This window comes from Bison bison, unplaced genomic scaffold (genome assembly GCF_000754665.1).
Source record: "Bison bison bison isolate TAMUID 2011002044 unplaced genomic scaffold, Bison_UMD1.0 scf7180017863790, whole genome shotgun sequence".
In the NCBI taxonomy this organism is placed as follows: Eukaryota; Metazoa; Chordata; class Mammalia; order Artiodactyla; family Bovidae; genus Bison; species Bison bison.
Window position 1 is genome coordinate 343,777 of NW_011494362.1, and position 21,141 is coordinate 364,917.

Here is a 21,141-nt window from a genome sequence, read left to right on the forward strand (position 1 = left end):
CATTCCTTCCAAAGAAATCCCAGGGCTGATCTCCTTCAGAATGGACTGGTTGGATCTCCTTGCAGTCCAAGGGACTCTCAAGAGTCTTCTCCAACACCACAGTTCAAAAGCATCAATTCTTCGGCACTCAGCCTTCTTCACAGTCCAACTCTCACATCCATACATGACCACAGGAAAGACCATAGCCTTGACTAGACAGACCTTTGTTGGCAAAGTAATGTCTCTGCTTTTGAATATGCTATCTAGGTTAGTCATAACTTTCCTTCCAAGGAGTAAGCGTCTTTTAATTTCATGGCTGCAGTCACCATCTTCAGTTTGGTGAATCAAACTTTTGGATATATAATCTCTCATAGAAAACTATATTTTGGATTACTACCACTGTGGCATATGATAACACAGTTGTTGTTCAGTTGCTCAGTCACATCCAACTTTTTGCAACCCCATAGACTGCAGCATGCCGGATTTCCCTGTCTTTCACCATCTCCTGAAGCTTGCTCAAACTCATGTCCATTGAGTCAGTTATGCCATCCAGCCATCTCGTCCTCTGTCATCCCCTTCTCCTGCCTTCAGTCTTTCCCAGCATCAGGGTCTTTTCTAATGAGTCATCTTTTAGCATCAGGTGGTCAAACTGTTGAAGCTTCAACTGCAGCATCAATCCTTCCAATGAATATTCAGGATTGATTTCCTTTAGGATTGACTGGTTTGATCTCCTTGCAGTCCAAGGGACTCTCAAGAGTCTTTTCCAACAACACAGTAGTCCTTTGAAGTTTGTTTTTTAGAATGAAAAGTGAAAGCATTAGTTGCTCAATCATGTCTGACTCTTTGCAACCCCATGGACTGTAGCCTGTCATGGGATCTCCCAGGCAAGAATGCTGCAGTAGGTTACCATTTCCTCTTCCAGGGGATCTACCCGACCCAGGGATCGGATCAAACCTGCATCTTCTGCATTGCGGATGGATTCTTTATGGGCTAATGCTATGCTAAGTCACTTCAGTCATGTCCAACTCTGTGTGACCCCATAGACGGCAGCCCACCAGGCTCCCCCGTCCCTGGGATTCTCCAGGCAAGAACACTAGAGTGGGTAGCCATTTCCTTCTCCAATGCATGAAAGTGAAAAGTGAAAGTCAGGTTGCTGAGTCGTGTCTGAGTTTTAGCGACCCCATGGACGGCAGCCTACCAGGCTCCTCCATCCGTGGGATTTTCCAGGCAAGAGTACTGGAGTGGGGTAGCGTTGACTTCTCTGCTTTATGGGCTAAAGTGTCTTTAATTTGCTTGTCCATAAGTAACAAGTAATTCTTGGTTAAAGAATTCAAATAACAAAGGACCATATAGTGTATGATTTCATTTACATGAATTGTTCATAATAGGCAAATTCATGGGGACAGAAAGCCAGTTAGTGATTACCTAGTACTGGGAGGAAGAGAGGAAAGTGAAGAGTGACTGCTAATGGGTAAAGGTTTCATTTTGGAGTTATGAAATGTTTTAAAATTGTGGCAATGATTGCAGCGTTCTGAGAACATACTAAATATTGAATAGTACATTTTCAGCACTTGAACTGTATAGTATTGTGATTTATCTCAGTGAAGTTGTTATAAAAAATAAATTCAAGTAATACATATGTGTCTAGATAGAGTATTTCTAAGAATAACTTTTATAAATATTCTAAAAATAAATAAAGTACAACCATTATTACATTCAAAATTCTGGTAAAATCAGAGGTCAGTTTGCCAACGTTCTGTTCTGATCCATTGCTCTGGTTACTATTTGTGTGTGTGGCCTCACTTTAAAAAGTTAAATTGCTCCTGCATCTAGAATTTGTTTTGTTTTAGGAATGAGGATAAGGAGTCAGCTTTCCCCAACACTGTTTACGGAATAGCTTATCTTTCCCCCAGTGATTTGATGTACTGCTCTTTAGTTCTTCCAGGTCTTAGTTGAACATTTCTTAAATCTTCATAGACTTTGCCCCCATTCATTTTCCAAGATCCTGGATTGTGTTCATTATCATTATCCTGAATTCTTTTTCTGCAAGGTTGCCTGTCTCCACTTAATGTAGTTGTTTTTCTGGGGTTTTATCATGTTCCTTCATCAGGGACATAATCCTCTGCCTTTTCTGCCTGTCTGACTTTCTGAGATTGGAGGGTTTGTTCTGCAGGCTGCAGGTTGTAGTTGTTCTTGCTTCTTCTGTCTGCTTTCTGGTGGATGAGTCTATCTAAAAGCTGGTACAAGCTTCCCTGATGGGAGGGACTGGTGGTGGGTAGGGGTGGCAAGTTTAATAAAACTTAAATCTGTTTGTCTGCTGATGGGTGGAGCTGTGTTCCCTCCCTGATCATTGTTTGGCCTGAGGTGACCCAGCACTGGAGCTTACAGCTGTATGGTGGGACTGTTGCTGCTGCTGCTGCTGCTAAGTCACTTCAGTCGTGTCCGACTCTGTGCGACCCCATAGATGGCAGCCCACGAGGCTCCCCCGTCCCTGGGATTCTCCAGGCAAGAACACTGGAGTGGGTTGCCATTGCCTTTTCCAATGCAGGAAAGTGAAAAGTGAAAGTGAAGTTGCTGAGTCTTGCTTGACTCTTAGCGACCCCATGGACTGCGTCCCACCAGGCCCCTCCATCCATGGGATTTTCCAGGCAAGAGTACTGGAGTGGGGTGCCATTGCCTTCTCCGGGTGGAGCTGTTGGTGGCCCCTAAAAGGGCTTCCACCCAGATGTGCTTCCCCAAACTGCTGCTGTCAGTGCCCTTGTTGCTGGCAGTCAGCCACAGCCGCCCCTTGCCTCTGCAGACCTGCCAGCACTAGCAGATAGGCTTGCTTCAGCCTCCGTGGTCACTGCTGCTTTCCTCTGGGTCCTGCTATGCACAAGACTTTATGTGTCCTCCATGAAGGAGTCTCTGCTTTCCCCCATCCTGCGTAAGTTCTATAATCAAATCCAGCAGACCTTCAAAGTCAGATTCTCTGGGGATTCCTAGGCCTGTTGCCAGACCCCCCCAGGATGCGAACCCTGATGTGGGGCTCAGAACCTTCATTACAGTGGGAGAACATCAGTGGCGTAATTGTTCTCCAGTTTGCACCTCACCTACCTGGCAGTTTTAGGATTTGATTTTATCACAATTGTGCCCCTCCTGCCATCTCATTATGGCTTCTCCTGTGTCTTTGGATGTCAGGTATCTTTTTTTTGGTGGGTTCCAGTGTCTTCCTGTCGATGGTTGTGATTTCAGTGCTCTCACGAGAAGAGGGACGTCCTTCTACCCTGCCATCTTGGACAAATCTCCTCACTTGTTACTCTTGTTTTTCAAAATCTTCCAGCCGTTTCCTGGCTATTGTCTTGTTAATTCATGCCCCCCTTCCCCCCCTCCCCCTGACATGGATATCATTTTAGATAACTCATTTTTTCTTTTCTTTCAGAGGACTTTCCTGGTAGGATGAAGACTGCAAAGTAGACATAGCTTTACTGTTGTTGTTCAGTTGCTAAGTCATTTCCAAATCTTTGTGACCCCGTGGGCTGTAGCCTGCTAGGCTTCTCTGTCCATGAGATTACACTGGCAGGAATACTGGATTGGGTTGCCATTTTCTTCTCCATTTGACACAGCTTAGGCTGCTTTAGTAAAACAGCACAAACTGAATGGCTTAAACAACGTTTATTTCTCACAGTTCTGGATTTTGGGAGGCCTGTGACTAAGGTGTCTGGTGAGGAATCTCTTCCTCCTTGTGTAGATGGATGCCTTCTTGCTGTATCTTCACATGTCAAAGAAAGAGATATCATGTCTCGTCTTTAAGGGCACTGATCCTGTTTTATACGAGCTCTACTCTGATAACCTTACCTCCCAAAGGTAGTGGTGGTGGTTTAGTCACTCAGTCATGTTCAACTCTATGTGACCCCATGGACTGCAGCATGCCAGGCTTCCCTGCCCTTCACTATCTCCTGGAGTTTGCTCAAACTAATGTCCATGGAGTTGAGGTGCCATCCAACCATCCTACCTCCAGATACCATCACCTTGGGGATTAAAGCTTCAACATAAGAGTCTGGGGGGAGCGCAGCGGTTGGCACAAACATTCAGTCCATAGCAGTGCTGAGGCTAACAAAGTTAAAGGATTAGGTGATTAAGCAGAATAGGGCTCTAGCAACAGCATCTTCACAGGTGGGACCAGTAGAGTATATGAAGACTTTTGTATTTATAGAAAATCAGTCTGATGGTAAAGTGGTAGCCAGTCATTTGTATAGATTCATAATTCAAGAATAGTAATTCATAGATATGTCAATAAACTTGAACTATAAAGAGAACTATTATGAATCTATACATAACATGAATTCTTCATAGCTCAAGAGAAAGAGTAACTCTGAATAGCAGTCTTATAATATTTTTTCCTTCCTCCTAGATTTAAACAGTCAAGTTAAATCAAGCTGGGTAATCATGGCAGAAGGTGGATTCGATCCCTGTGAATGTGTTTGCTCTCATGAACATGCGATGAGAAGGCTGATCAATCTGGTGAGATGAACAGGACAGTCCTCTTCAGAACTGAACTGTACCCCCTCTGTCTTGTTTTTGGGAGAATGTTGGTTTTGGAAAATTTTCATCCGATGGACACTAAAAATTACTTCATAATGAAAATTCCACAGTGGTTTAAGTCATAATGGTTACAGTGCTTGCCAGCATTTCTTTTTTGTTTTTCCAAGCATTTCTTTTACTAGAGATAAAAACAGATTGCTGTCTTCATTTATAGTAGATTTATGTTGGTGGAATTCACCATCGTGAGTGGTAAACACATTTATGTAGACTTTTCTGTATTAGTGCATATAGTTTTTGGTTATACAGAGCTCATTTACCTGATAAACTGTTATGAAGTCACACATCCTCTTATGATATAGTTCAAATCCTACTCTAAAGAATGGCATGACAATAAAGATTTCTATATAGATCATTTCCAAATCCAAAGCAATTATTTGATAGAGGCAGATTTCTGAACAGGTTTTTGATAGGTTCTATTGGAGTATAGTGAGATTTCAATTGTAGGTTTAAGACTTGCCTAGTCTATAACCTTAAACACAAGGCTGTTTATGTATTATATAATTTATATATATATATAATATACATTGTTTAAGGAAAGACTTCACTATTATTAACAATAGAATAAAATTGACCCTTGAATAACAAACGCTTGAATGGGTTTGAACACTGAGGGTCCATTTATGTGCAGATTTTTTTCAGTAAAATACTACATACAGTACTGCATGACCCGCAGTTGGTTGAATCTGAGGATACAGGACTGCTTGTTGGGAGCAATTGCAGTACAGAGGGCCGACTATAAGTTAGATGTGGATTTTCAGCTGTATGGAGGGTTGGCGTCTCTAACTTCCTCATTCAGAGATCAGCTGTATGTTATTATTATGTTATTAATTATAACATTTTGTTCGTTTAAGTCTTGTACAAGGGTGTATTATTATAGGCCAGTTAATACAGGCTGGTTCAAACATTTGCTGAAATACTTGAATTGTTGGTAGTTAATTAGCAAGTTTCCTGCCTACTCAGTGTGTATGTAATCAGTGCATTGATTATGAATGATACTCCTTGAGAGTTAGCCTATACTAGGGCTTATGATCCTTAAAAATGCTTTAAGAGGGTAGAGATGAACTAGGAACTTAAAAATTAAATCAGACTTTTTTGAGTATAGAAATGTGGCCGTGTCATCTCTCTGATAACTTGACATAAAAATTGATTAATCTGAATAGTCCCTTCAGTCATGTCCGACACTTTGCGACCCTATGGACCATGGCCCACCAGGCTCCTCTTCTGTCCATGGGATTCTCCAGACAAGAATACTGGAGTGGGTTGCTGAGCTCTCCTCCAGGAGATCTTCCTGACCCTGGGATTGAACCAGAGTCTCTTCTGTCTCCTGCATTGATAGGCGTGTTCTTTACTGCTAGAGCCACATGGGACGCACCAGTCTGAGGAGAGAAGATAAAAAGTACTGTCTGGGAATGCCCTGGCAGTCCAGTGGTTAGGACTCCACACTTCCACTGCAGCAAGCTGGGGTTCATTCTCTGGTCTGGTAACTAAAATCCCACAAGGTGTGTGGTCCAGCAAAATAAATTAGTAAATAAATTTCTCCTGTTTATTTATAAAGTTTAAGCTGATAGTTTTAATGTCTTAATTCAATCAAATATAAGGCATAAAAATGAGCATATTATTTCATGTTTGATGGCACATTATTTATAGCAATCTTGGTTTGAAATAGTAATTTTGTGATAAACTAGATTTCAGATTTTACAAATTTTTAAAAGTCCACATCTCTTAGTGTGTGCTAGATATTTTCACATCACTATAAATTACTGATGAATGTTCCGCTTGTGTATAACATGCTGATAGTTTGATAGATATTGAATTGTGGTTTTTAATTTTTATTTCATTTGTATTCTTTGATTTAAATTCAGAATCAAGCAGCATTTTTGGGTCATAACTACTCTTTGTTGGTATTTAGTTCAGTTCAGTCACTCAGTTGTTTGGTATTTAAGTGCTTTCTAAACATTTTTTCTAAATAAGTGTCTTTAGAAATATGGTCTCTAAATTCATAAATTCAAATATTTCTGAATAATACTACTTATAGTAATCAAAAGTTAAAAGCAACCTAAATGTCAATTAGTAGAGCAGTGATTATATCATGGAAATTATATGATAAAATCTTGTTTGCAATAGTTGTATTTGAAAAATACTTAAAAACACAAGGGAAATAATGTGTGTTATATGAAATGAAAAAAAAAATACACAAATGGCATTTAGTATGATCTTGCTTTTGTGTGCACACATACCTCATATGTATGTGTGCATAGGAAGAAAGACTAGGAAGAGAATACATCAAAATGTTAAAATTGGCAATCTCTGGAATATAGGGTGAGACTTCTCTTTTATAGTTTCCTGTATTTTCTGTGATAATAAATCTTATAATCAGAAAAAGGGTATCTAATGAAAGCTATCAACATTTTCGTTTAAATGTTATCAGTATTCCTTTTGTAATACATTAGGTGTCTTTTCTACCTCTCATGCATGTGTTATCTTCTACTTATACTTCACAGGATCCTTTTTTCACAGTACCTATTGTCTTATTGGGAGAAGGCAATGGCACCCCACTCCAGTACTCTTGCCTGGAAAATCCCATGGACGGAGGAGCCTGGTAGGCTGCAGTCCATGGGGTCGCTAAGAGTCGGACACGACTGAGCGACTTCACTTTCACTTTTCACTTTCATGCATTGGAGGAGGAAATGGCAACCCACTCCAGTGTTCTTGCCTGGAGAATCCCAGGGACGGCGGGGCCTGGTGGGTTGCCGTCTATGGGGTCGCACAGAGTTGGACACGACTGAAGCGACTTAGCAGCAGCAGCAGCATTGTCTTATTACCTTGTAGAACTCTTAACGCTACAGCATATATATTAAAAGCAGCTTATCTGCTTTTAATATAATTTTTCTATATTAGTTCTAGCTACCAGAATGTAGATGTCTGCATGCTCAGGAAACTCACGGGTGTAATAATACTGTGTTATAGTGTGATGACAGGGCAGAGATTCTTATTTTTTAAAAAACTGGACGTTTAATTCATCTTTGTAATAAAGTAACATCTCATTAATTTCAAGTCCTAATTTGGAACTTTTGTTATTTTCAACTTCATGTATAATAAAATTGGATTTTCTTATAGGTTAAAGTTATTACCAATTCCTGAGAATTTAAAATACTAATAGCAAGTAAAAACTTGAAACTTGAGGATTTTAATGATTGGTTATGGTTAGCTCATTAGCTGTATGTTGCTAATGAGTTGCAGTTTTGTTTGGCCTATTCTATGGAAATAGGTGGGCTTTGCCAAGGAATATATTCAGTTTAGGAGCAGTTAAGATTTTGCCATTAGTTCCTTTCCATTTTAATAAAGTTCTGTTCATTCACAATTTAGAACTAACTTATTTTCCTGATTTAGTAATTATATCAGTTGTAAGTTCTTCATTGTAAGTAAGAGAAGTTCTAACTGATTTAAGCAGGAAAAGGACATATTAAAAAAGTATCATGTGGCTCATACTGAAGAGACTGGCATGGAAAAATGAATAGGATAAAAGGGAATGTAAATACCAAAAGGAGCCCATGCTTTTAAAACTGGCCCAGCCAAAAAGCTGCTGCTCCTGAATTTCAGATTTTGGTATATTTCACTGTTGATACACTATCTCCATTTGGACAAATAGTAAACATTTTATCCTTGATGAGTGCATAACTAGACTTTTCTTAGCCCCAACCTTATACTTCTGTCTTCTCTCTCTCTCTCTCTTTTTTGACCACACCATGCAACAGTTTAGTGCCCTGACCAGGGATTGAACCTGGGCCACAGCAGTGAAAGCACTGAGTCCTAACCATAGGACTGCCAGGCAATTCCCTGTCTTCTCCATTCACTCCATTATTCTGGCTGCTCAGGCAACAGTGTTTGCATCATTTTTTACTCTGTTCTTTCAACCCAGTGGCTAATGCAGAAACCAGGGGTTAGTTTTAAAAAGTCCCTTTGCGTTAGTATACTATACCTGTGGCGGATTCATGTTGATATATGGCAAAACCAATACAATATTGTAAAGTTTAAAAAAAAATCTAATGTAGTGGGCACACAGAGAATGTTTCAATTATCTAATCTAAATCACCTTTCAGAAATAAATAAGACTGAAAATGAAAAAAAAAAAAGAAGAAAAAAAAGTCCCTTTGGATCAACCTTAATAGTATATATCCAGAATCCATCCCTTTCTCACACTTCCAGTGCAACACCCTAGTCTAATCTACACTGTCATTTTTGCCAGGATTATTGAAATTAGCCTTCTTGCCAGTCTCCTTGCTTCTCTCCTCTTGTCATCTCCATTCTCTTCAACTGTAGTCTCACTACAGCAGCTGAAATGATTTATTTCTGATAAGTCAGCTAATATACCTCCTTTACTCACAGTTATGCAGTAGCTCCCCCTTCAGACATTTGTAGTAGAAAAAAACCTAGGGACTTCCCTGGCGGACCAGTGGTTAAAACTCTGCACCCGCCACTGCAGGTGGCACACATTTCGTTTGTTTGGGGGACTAAGATCCTGCATGTCCTGCTGCACAACCAAAAAAAAAAAAAAACAACCCACAAAATTTATGTGGCCCATTACCCCACTGGTTCGTCTTTGCTAACTTAGTTCTACCAGTTGCCATTCCTGAAAAATACAGGTCACATCCAAAGGATCAAGAGTCTAAATGACTTTAGACTTTTCAACAGCAAAACTGGAAGGCAACAACACAATGACTTTAAATTCTGAAGGGAAATTATTACCAATCCATCATTCTATATCCAACCAAACTGTCAATCAAATAGGGTCTTCAAAAATGTTGCCTCATGTACTGTTTCTTTCACTGCTGGGCTCAGGTTTGATCCCTGGTTGGGGAATTAGGATCGCACAAGTCACATGGCATGGCCAAGAAAAAAAGACATGGAGGTAAATGCTAAAATAATCAGCTAAAAGTTGAAAGTGGTATGCCTCTGTGGAGGGGGAAATAGGAAGCGCTGAGGAAATGCTCTTTTGGAGAATAAACTGATAGAACAGTTTAAGTTGTTTACATGCGTAACTAATAAAAATTAAAGAGCAAAATCCTTAGAAGTTCGTGAATACAAAAAGAAGGTGCGACTTGTGGATAACTAATTATGTTGTGTGTCTTTCCCCCTCTATGGAATATAAAGTGCTACCACGCAGAAACCAGGATTACTGCTTTTTAAAGGAAAGTGGAAGATATTCATGGGAGGGCTGCTAGTTGGTTATTAAGGACCAAGACAGAAGCCAGGGTAACCCCAAGCTCTATAGTGGATGTGAAATAGGAGGGAAAAAAAGGATGCCTGGTCCAAGAATGGAATGCACTAGTAAGCCTTAAAATGAAGTCTTCCCTACTTGGAACCTTAAGAAGTTCTCTAGGCTGCCTGCATGGGTCCCTGGAGTAGGAAATGGCAACCCACTCCAGTGTTCTTGCCTGGAGAATCCCATGGACAGAGGAGCCTGGTGGGGTACAGTACATGCAGGCTGCCTGCATGCTTCCTTGATAAGGGATGCTATTTGTATACCCTAACTGCTCACCCAGCCTAGTCCTTCATTAATAAATATGAACAGAAAAACAAGCAAAGAGTTGAAGAAAACAAAAGTACTACAGTGTGGTCTCATGTACAGCTACATTAGAAGACAAGAGGAAATAGATCCTTCTAATATGAAAAGTCATAATGGGGAGTTCCTTGGTGGCCCAGTGGGTTAAGCATCCACCTGCCAGTGCTGGGGACATGGGTTTGATCCTTGGCAGGGCAACTAAGTTCCTGTGTGCTGCAACTACTGATGCCCAGGTGCTCTAGAGCCTGTGCTGCTCAACAAGAGAAGCCACCACCACGAGAGGCCCAAGCACTGCACCTGGAGGGCAGTGCAGCAATGAAGACCCAGTGCAGCCAAAAAAACAGAAGTCATGATGAATGTATAGCTGTAGATACTGACCCATACACGTAGGTTGTGCTGGTCTTAAGTACCACTGGCAACATGATTTTTCTAAGTGGTAAAGTTACAACGTCACCAAATTCTTGGTGGAGTTAAAAACAAAATTAATATCTTCCCTTGATTTAAATGTGAAAGTCCAGTTAAATTCCTCGATAATTCTATTCAAGTAAAACCACCCAAAAAATAACTTTGTGTTACTCTTTGAAGTGGGCTTAGATTTTAGGCCCAGATTTTTCACTTACATGAATATGTGGCAGGACCTTTGAAAGCTAGGAGGGGTGCCAGCCAGTCACAGCAACCAAAGAGCTGCTTTGCAGATGTCCAGATGCCCTAGTACTGGCACACTTGAGAACTTTTGAATAGGGGGAGAATTAGGGTTCATAAAAAAAAGGAAATCCAAATAAGCTGAAGGCAGACATGAAGAAGAGAAGCATGGTTAATAGAAAGCATAAAGTAAAATGTTATGTGTGAGTGGATTATAGTCCCTTTTTAAAAGAGACAGATTGGAGTTTTTATTTTTTATTTATTTTTTTTTGCTTTTTAAAAGTTTATTTTACATTTTAAATACAGTATTTTCTCATTAAAAAAAAAAAAATGCCAGGAGGTGCCTAACCCCATGGTTTCTATACCATATACACGAGAGCTGATGGACAATGTGGCAAACCTTCTGAGTGTAACAGAATGAACACCTATTAGCTGGGACTACTGAATCGAAATTAAAAAAACACAAATTAAGCACTGCTTAGGAGAAAATAATCCAGTTTCCGAATAACCAAAAGAGAACAGAGTTAGATATGTACAAAACCAGGTATTAAAAAACAGAAAAAAAATGCAGCACACAAAAAAACAAACAGCCCCTTATGTAGTGAACTGTATACACTGCAGCTAATCAATGGAAACAAACCCTCCTACAAGAAGTGATTTATGATCAAAAATTTAAAAAATCTGAGTATCTTAGTAACAACATATAATAACAACATTGTGTGTATAATGCCATCTTTGTAATTTTCTATCTATACCATCCTTCTGAAAACAAGAATCTCTAGACTAGTCAATCACTTACACAGATTTGAGGCAATTAATCCATATTTGTTTCCAGTAAGGAAAACAAAGATGTACCTCCTTCCATCAATGAAGACATAATACAGATTAAAACTATAAAAAAATTTAAGCATGGCCATATGCATTTCCAATTCTTTCTATTAAGTAATTCCCAACTGGGATCATGTAGGATATGTGCCTAAGTAATATCAAATCAAAAGAAAATGGATTATCTCTGGCAGTGATTTCCATATTAGTGCAATATTATTCACCATACACTGAATTATATTTAAATGACCTTATATATTTTAATTCAGTAGGTGTCAATTTGTTTACAAAATCCCTAACTATATGCTTGTGTAGAAAACAGTTTCAATTTGAGATGCTCTATAAAGCTAAATCAAGACAAAAATGAATTACTTTTTTGCTTTGCTACTGGTAGTGTAAATACTAGATGAGGAGAAAAGGGCCAAGGGTTTGTGGAGGCTTGCGTTTTTAAATGCTATTTACAGGGGAGATAGACACTGAAAACAAAATATCGTAGGTAAGTGATAAACAAGTGGAGAGGCGGGAAGCTGTCCCAAAAGGATGTGGTATTAATCTCAGACAAAATAGACTCCAAAGCCAAAACAGTTGAACACAAGAATAATACTGTCAAAAGATAGAATCCATCGTGTTTGGAACAAGCTATTTATGTCCCAAACAACAGAGAATGCAAAAACTATTAGAAATGAAAGAAGGAACATATTTTGGAAGTGTCTGAGAAATGTTAGTGAAAGCCATAGAGATGCCTTTGCAGGTTCAGGTTAGAGTGTGTGTAGGTCAGGCTTCCCTGGTGGTCTTGTGGTTAGAAATCCATCTGCTAGTGCACGGGACTCAGGTTTGATCTCTGGTCAGGGAGGATCCCACACGGCACAGAGCAGCTAGGCTCTTGTGCCACGACGACTGAAGCCCAGGCACTAGAGCCTGAGCTCTGCAACGAGAAGTCCATGCACCATAACAAGGGTCGCCCCCGACTTGCCGCAACTAGAGAAAGCTGCACACAGCAACTAACACCCAGCCCAGCCTAAAATAAATAAATAAATCTTAATCAGCTGGTAAAGAATCCGTCTGCAACGCGGGAGACCTGGGTTCGATCTCTGAGCCGGGAAAATTCCCCTGGAGGAGAGCATGGCAACCCACTCTAGTATTCATACCTGGAGAATCCCCATGGACAGAGGAGCCTGGTGGGCTACAGTCCATGGGGTTGCAAAGAGTTGGACACCACTGAGCGACTAAGCACAGCACCCAAAAAGAAGAAAAAAAATGTGTAGGTCAAGGCCACATTTGTAAATGTGTGGAAGAGGATCTAAGGAATATATCTCAGATTTATAACAATGGTTATATTGGAGAGAGTTTGACAGGAGTGTAGGCACTATTTTTAAAGTCATAGAAAGTCTCTGATGCTGATCCTCCTTTTTTAAAAAAATAGTTTTATGTATTTATTTTTGGTTGAACTGAGTCTTCATTGCTGCGATGGTTTTTCTCTAGTGGTGAGCGGGGGCTACTTTTCGTTGTGGTTTGCAGGCTTCTCACTGCAGTAGCTTCTCTCGTTGCAGAGAGGCAAGTAGGCTCCGTAGTTGCGGCTCCCAGACTGTAGAGCACAGCAGTTGTGGCACATGCACTTACATGCACTGTCTCCTGTGGGGTCTTCCCGGATCAGGGATCGGACCGTGTCTCCTGCCTTGGCAGGTAGATTCTTTAACCACTGAGCCACCAGGGAAGCCCGCGGAGTCTGCTTTTACCGATGCGGACACTGAGGTACAGAGAGGTTTAGTCACTTTTCCTAAGGGTTAAAGCTGACCAGCGAGTCGCAGAGGCACACTTGGGCTTGACATTTAGCTCTAACCCTGTGCTGTTTCTTCAGTATGGTGATCTGCTCTGCTCCCTGTTGGTTTCCGTCATGTACCTTGAAAAGCACTGTATTTGTGATCAAGGGTGGGTGGGTAGAAGGATAGGAAAAAAGTGGAAACTCTTCACTGTACTTTTTTATCTTTTAAAACTGTGTGAGTACATTACTTATTCAAGTAATTAACTTAGAAATAAAACTTTGTTAGCATTTCAAAGGCATTATAAGCAGTACAGTTATATACCAAAATTAATTAGACTTTTCCCACTGAATAGCAAAGTGTTTGAATGCACTGTTACAAAGAAAATATATACTGCAATATTTACTAGCCTTTTAATAACTTTAATAAGACTGTCTTATCTTACCTTTGTTGATTTCTAAATTGGTAGAATTTTTCTCATGTCAAAAATATATATAAAATTAGGAAAACCTTGTATGTCTCCGAAGGCTAAATGGACATTAACAGCAATTCACACTCTGTACCACTGCCTCATCATTGCTGTGTAAGGTCTGATTATTTTAACTGCTAAGCTGTACCAGTACAAAGAATATAAATCTGGTTTTCATACATTTTATTGTACATTTCCAATAAGACTTTTAAAGCAAATGACTATTTCTGACTACATTCTCATAGGAGTGTTTTAAATGATACATTACAAATGGTGGTTCAGTTCAAGGCTGGTAAAACTGCAGTACAGAGAATGCCCATTTTGGGGTGCTCATGACAAAGCTTTACTTACTCTGCTGGCATGTTGCCTTAGGTTACACAAGCGTCAGACTGTTCTTAATGCGGTTGTGTTTTGCCAGGCACGTGTTTTGCCAGGTTTTCTTTGCCAGGTTCTGTTAATGTTCAGAAACATGAAAAAATGGAGGCATTATCTGACGTTACTGATATCCTAGCCTAATACTCTAATTAGAACTCTAATGCTTTACTCATTAGATACTGGCTGATAAGACTTAAAGGGGTAGATAGGAATATGCAGTAAATCCCTTTCAGTTAAAATCAGGTATCTTTATCATGTTACATATAATTCTATTTCATTACTTGATTTAATAGTGGTAATACATCTGTTGATAAATACTGGTTTTTACTGATGTAGTAGTAGAATGCTATTAGATAGATAGAAAGATGTCAACACAAAATCACAGTCTAATTATAAATCATTCTTTTAAGTTGTATAATTTTTGTGTCTTGGAGGGTATTTTTAAAAAGAGGTGTTTCCTTATAACTAATATATCTAGTTTGTTTTGGTTTTTAAAAAATCACTTATATTTCCTTACAACCATAAAGATGGCCTGGAGAGAGGCTTTTTCAGTTCCCACTGAAGCCACTTGCAGAATTATTCTGTTTTTATCCTCTTCTGCTCTCTTGTCACCTCCTTCTATTCTCCTTGACTGGCTTCACTTGGCATACAGTTTCCTCTATTAATGATAGGAGTTCCGGAAGGAGAGAACAGATAGATTTAAAAATGTGAATTTAGATTATGTTTTGTGTTTTTCCTCTTCCGTTGTAACCTAAGATTTGAAATGTAGATAATTCCTTTTTTGTTTGTTGAGCTCTGTAGTTCAGCCCTTATCTAAACTTCAGCATCTTTAATTTACTTAAACTTGTTTCTGTATTAAAGTACTATAAACATGTGCTCTGGGAGATCATTGGTCCGATTCCGCTTAAAAGCCTGAAGGCCTTGTAAATTGTGACTAATGTCCACTGTACTTAAATAAATCACATTAAGTAAGACCTGTTATTGGCCTGGAAGATGTATGCCTTAAAAGTTTAAGAAACTTCTCTACCCAGGAAATGTTATCTACTCCTAGTATCTTTTCCTCTTAATATATTTTTTGTTAAATGTTTAATTATTGAAATAAAAAATAGAGTAATATTCTTTCAAAAAAGCAATCAATGTGTTAAAAGTAAGACCAACCTCCTTACTCACTTCTCTGTATCTGGCATAATGCTACTTCCCTAGATGAACTTGGTATGCATTTTCCCAGATCTTTCTAACAAACATTTAGATACTATGATATATATATTTTATCCCCAATTTAATAATATTGAGCATTTTCCATGTTGCTTTAAAGCCTTTTTAATAATATGGTTGACTTTTGGTTTTTACTTTAATCAGTAAAGGAGATGTTCTGTATTTCCTTCTTTCAAATCTTAATATTTTTTATCAATATCATCTAGCCACTGGAAAACTAAATAGTCCTGTAATTTATGGTACAATTGATTTTACCAATTAGAAAGTGTTGACCTTGAAAAGAAAAAAGTCAGTTATTTTACCAGAAAAAATGGATTTATTTGGGAATAGCAGAGAATTGCAATTCAGGACAAGCAAGCCACAGTGAAAGCCGTAGGCAAGTCCAAGGAACATTACTTTATAGAGAAAAAGGAGAAAGTTGGGAGGGGTCATTCTGAACAAAAGCCCATTGGAGAAAAGTGAGAGTTCAGGGTGATTATGATTTCTCATTGGCTGAATTTCTGGGGTAGTCAATTTCTTATAGGAGCTGCAACGTCCATCTTGTACCATTGGGGCCTATAATTAATGACTCTTCTACTGAGGTCTGTAACAATCGATAAATCTTATAATTGGCATCAAATTGTACTGTGTAAGAGCTCTCCCTTCTGGCCTCCTGGTTTTCCTTTGTTTTCACAGAAGGGGGGTTATGTTTTATTTAAAAGATAACAATAACTAGTGCATGTCTTCATGGCCCAAAATTCAAGGAGTACCAAGTGTATAAAGGGGAAAATAAGAATCTCCCTATGTTTGCCAGCTCTCATTGCCGCTTTACTAATTATAAGCTATTCATAGTTTCTTTTATATTTCCATTGTTAGGACTGTATAACAAATTACCCTAAAACTTAGTGGCATAACAAAACCTTTTAATTAAGTGGACAAACTCTGTCTGGAGTTCATACAGAGCACAGTGGAGATGGCTAGTGTGCTGCGTAATGTCTGGGTTCTTAGCTGGAAGACTGAGAGGCTGGGAGCACGAAGAGCATGGAAGGCTTGCTCACTTGTTGTCTGGCAGTTGATGCTGGCTGGTGGCTGAAACCCTGCTTAGCGCTGTCAGCCAGAACACCTACATGCGGCCCTTCATGTGGCTTCTTGCCTTCCTCACAGCACAGTGGCATGGTTCCAAGGGCAGGCATCCATCCCAGGGGAGGATGAGGAAGGGAAAGAAGCGTGCAGTGGCTAGATACTTCTTGCAACCTAGCCTAAGGTGTCACATATAACACTTCTGCCATACTTTTGGTTGAAGCAGTCCTGAGCCTGCTCAGCTTCAAGAAGAGGGGCGATAGACTTCACCTCTTTTTAAAATTGAAGTATAATTTATAACTAACATTAGTTTCAGGTTTATGACTTACATGTATTGGGAAATTACTATCACAGTAAGTCTAGTTAATAACACTTGTCACCATACACAGTTACAGTATGTGTATGTATGTTTTGTATGTACATAATTTTTCTAGTGATGAGAACTGTTAAGATCTATTCTCTTAGCAACTTTCAAGTATGCATATGGTATTATTAACTATAATCACTATGTTGTAAATTATATCCCTATAACTTAATTATTTTATAACAGGAAGTGTACATTTTGCCCTCCTTCACCCATTTCACTCACCTCCGACCCCCAAACTCCCCCACCTCTGGCAACCACCAATCTGTTCTCTGTATCTTTGAGCTCTATTTTTTGTTGTTTTAGTTCCGCATATACTATTTGTCTTTCTCTTACTTATTTCACTTAGCATAGTTCCCTCCTGGTCCATTCGTGTTGCCACGAAAGGCAAGATTTTGTTCTTTTTTAAGGCTGAATAATGATTCCATTATGTGTGTGTGTGTGTGTGTACACATCCTGGAGGAGGACATGACAACCTACTCCAGTATTCTTGCCTGGAGAATCCCGTGGACAGAGGAGCCTGGTGGGCTACAGTCCATAGGGTCTCAAAAGAGTCGGATGTGACTTAGCTACTAAACAACTTTCGCATATTTGTATTTATTTTTGCCCTTGTTGCCTTTGCTTTTAGAGTCATCCAAAAACTCATCACCAAGACTAATGTCAGGGAGCTTACCACCTATGTTTGCTTCTAGGATTTTTGTGGCTTCAGGTCTTTAATTTATTTTGAGTTAATTTTAAACCATTTTTGAGTTAAGAGAACTAAATGTGATCAGATATAATTAGATTCTAGCTATCTCTCAGTTGAGACATTGGGCTTCCTTTCCTCAGTGGCGTGATTATGCAGGAATTCTTGAATGTAACTTTGTATTATGTCATTTCTTTAAAGTTTTCCTTCTGTAATTTGGCAATGTATATCAAAACTTAAAATGTATATACCTTCATTATAGCAACTCTTCTCTATATTCTAAAGAGATTAACCAGTATGTAAGAATGTTTTTATAGAAACATTCACAACATTGTTTTTCATATACAAATTTGGAAATTATGTATTTAAATGGAATGTGGTACAGTATTAAAAATTAGGTAGAGCTGGGTTTTGACAGTCTAAGGTTATTTCAAGCCACTCTTATTACTGAGAACTATATGAGGTCTGGTTAGGGAACACTGACCAACTGTTTAACCATTGATTTGAAAGTACATTTTTGCTGTTGGTTTTGGCATTTCACTTAAAAAAAAAAAGTGATAACTATGAGCAGGCTTACTCACATAAACAGGCAGCCCTTTCCTGCATAATGCTATAATCTTAAAGCATACTATGGGCCATGACCCAAGTTTTTATATACATTTTGTATTGGATTTTGTATATGTTATATCTTTTAATCCTCACCATGATATTAACATTGATAACAGACTGTATTTATTTCTTTTGTAGCTTGACACTCTGCTTTAGAAAGTAACAAACACAGAATTTGAACCCAGATACCTCTGACTTTGAAGCTTCTTTTTTGAACCACTGTTCTGTATCACACTGTTTATCAGTCTGCAGGTAGATCCTGTGCCTGGGAAAGAAGAGTACCTCCAATATACATGAGATTCTTGAGTAGACACAGAAAATGGCAAATAAGTTCTTGTTTAGGTTCTGTGTTAGTTGCCCCGGGCTGCTCTAGCACAAAACCACAGACTGGGGGCCTCAAACAGTAGTTACGTCTCGTGGTTCTGGAGGCTCTGGGAGGTCCAAGATCAGGGTGCTACCTGATTTGGTATCTGGTGATTTGACTCTTTTCTTGGTTTTCAGATAGCCGCCTTGCTGTATCCTCATGTGGCCCAGAGAGACTGAGGGCTCTGCTCTCACTCTCTCATAAGGACACTAATTCCATCAGGGTGGCTCCACTCTCATGACTTCATCTAAACCTCATCACCTCCCAAAGACCCCCACCCCCAAACTCCATCATCACACTGGGCATTTGGGCTTCAGTATATGAATTTGGAGGGATGGAGGGAATACGAACATCCATAGCAGATACCTTTTCATAATTCCAAAGAGAGATTTTCTGTTTTTCTTGTAATTTTTTTAAAGAATTTCTCCAAGCTAAGATTCCTCATCAGTTCAGTTCAGTTGCTCAGTCGTGTCCAACTCTTTGCGACCCCATGAATTGCAGCATGCCAGGCTTCCCTGTCCATCACCAACTCCTGGAGTTCACCCAGACTCTTGTCGATCGAGTCATAGAAGTTTCATTTATCTGCTTTTTTGCCATTAGAGTCTTCTCTTTGATCTATGTTTTTTTCCATCAGCCTCTGACAGCCAAAGTTCTATATTAGGCTTCCTAGATATCCTAAGAGACTATTTTAGGTTCTACATTTTCCCTAACATGAAATCTCAGTGCCAAGACTCTTACATTCTTTTAATCTCTGTTTTCTCCTTTTTTCCCCAATGAAGAAAAACATTTATTCTAACCATGCTATTTTGTCTCATCTTTTTTGAAGCTAATTCATTTAAGGAACTTTACATGACCATCCTGATTAGGTGAGGAAATCTAAATCTACTTTTAGTTCTTCCCTGTGATCCTGGGATCAGTGTTAGTTAGCAAAAGGGTTTACCTGGGGAGCAACCATTGACTAAATAGTCTGCATGTGGTTCCCCCCACTCCACTGCAATACAGAAAATATTTGAAGTTACTGCTATGCCTGTTTCCCTTATATTATTATCCTTTTTTAAAAAAAAAAAAGTATAGTTAATTTACAATGTTCTGTTACTTTCTGTCATATACCAGTGATTCAGTATTATATATATATATATGTACACATTGTATTTTATAGTCCTTTCCATTATGGTTTATCACAGAATTTTGAATTTAGCTCCTTGTGCTATATAGTAGGACCTTGTTGTTTATTGATTTTCTTTTAATTATTTTGTTTTCACAAATGACTTCCTTTTGGAGTGGCCAAAATCAGCATCAGTAGTCCCACCGTGTTCTTCAGATAAGTCAAGAGAATACTGAGATGCACTGTAAATTAGACCTCCGTTTAAAGACTTTTATCAAAGCAGTGAGATTCTCTTGTTTTACCAAATGTGTTTTTCTAATTCTTTAAAGACTGTATACTTTACCCATCACAAGTGTTTGAATCTGACATACTGAATATATATCCCAACACACTGGTTTGGACAGAACATGTAAGTCCAGGACTAGAAATGTGGTTATGATACTTTGGCACCTCATTATGCAGAGCCTGCAGCATCGTCTGCCTGTGAACATGTAGAGCGTAGGTAGCCAGTAACCTGTGGAAGACCAGCCAGGAGAGCAGGATCCAGCTCCAGCTCTCAGTGGAATGTCCCAAAGACTCGCTGCAGCTTGGACTGGAGACATAGTGCTTCAGTCAGCCGGATTCTCAGTGAATAATTTCTTTTCATTCTTGGTCTTGTGTGTGTGTGTGTGTGTGTGTGTGCAGGCACTTTTTAACATTTTTATTAAAGCTGAAAGGGCTTCTTTCTGCAAGGCATGAGTTGTAATTTGACTTCCCACTTTCTGGCTTCCCTTACCTAGAAAAAAATCAGTTCTAAATCGACATAGCTACCACATAAAACTGACATAATTTCTATATTTGTCAATTGTATGTGAGTGAATTAATTTTCTAGAAATTTGTATAGCAGCACAAATTATACATTACTGTTTTTATCATAGTCCCAAAAGGAAGCTTATTCCATGTAGTGATACCTAAAGGAAGAGATCTCTTTTAGTGCTGAAGGAAAACATTGGCTATGTTAATCTTAGAGGCCGTTAGATAATTAGATACGGTCATTTTCACCTTACTCTGAATTTGCTTCTGTTCAATTGTATATCAGTTGTATATCAATTCACTGGAATATTTTGTAACCATTCAAAATTGTGGCTGGTTACACAATGTTTCAGTCTAATGACATGTTAATAAAAATTATGATACAACATTTTGTACATTGTAAAGTAAAATAGAATTGGGCTTAAAAATCTCTACTTCAGAGTTAGTACTGGATATATTAGCTAACCTCCTCCAAGTTCAAATTTCTTCATCTATAAAGAAGGAATAATAGCCCCTGCCTCCTCTAGTGCGTGTGAGGATTATCTAAATTCTTAGTATAGTCCCTACCACATGAAAGTTCCTAGTAAATATTTGTTATTATACTGGTTGTAGTTATGTGTGATTTAGTTGCTCAATCGTGTCCAACTCTTTCATCCCCTTGGACTGTAGCCTGCCAAGCTCCTCTCTCCCTGGGATTCTCCAGGCAAGAATGCTGGAGTGGATTGCCATTCCCTTCTCCAGGGGATCTTTC

At 39.0% G+C, this 21,141-nt stretch overlaps 1 protein-coding gene across 2 annotated transcripts in view; it reads left to right on the plus strand.

Annotated features, from left to right (window-relative positions):
- The window catches only part of SMIM14 (small integral membrane protein 14), a 62,433-nt gene that overhangs the window by 24,236 nt on the left and 17,056 nt on the right, over positions 1-21,141 (plus strand). For both annotated transcript variants that reach the window (XM_010833566.1, XM_010833565.1), the window contains one exon: positions 4,373-4,482. In XM_010833566.1, the coding sequence (XP_010831868.1) occupies positions 4,408-4,482 (75 nt within the window). In that variant the 5' untranslated portion in view covers positions 4,373-4,407. The remainder of the gene's footprint in view (positions 1-4,372; positions 4,483-21,141) is intronic.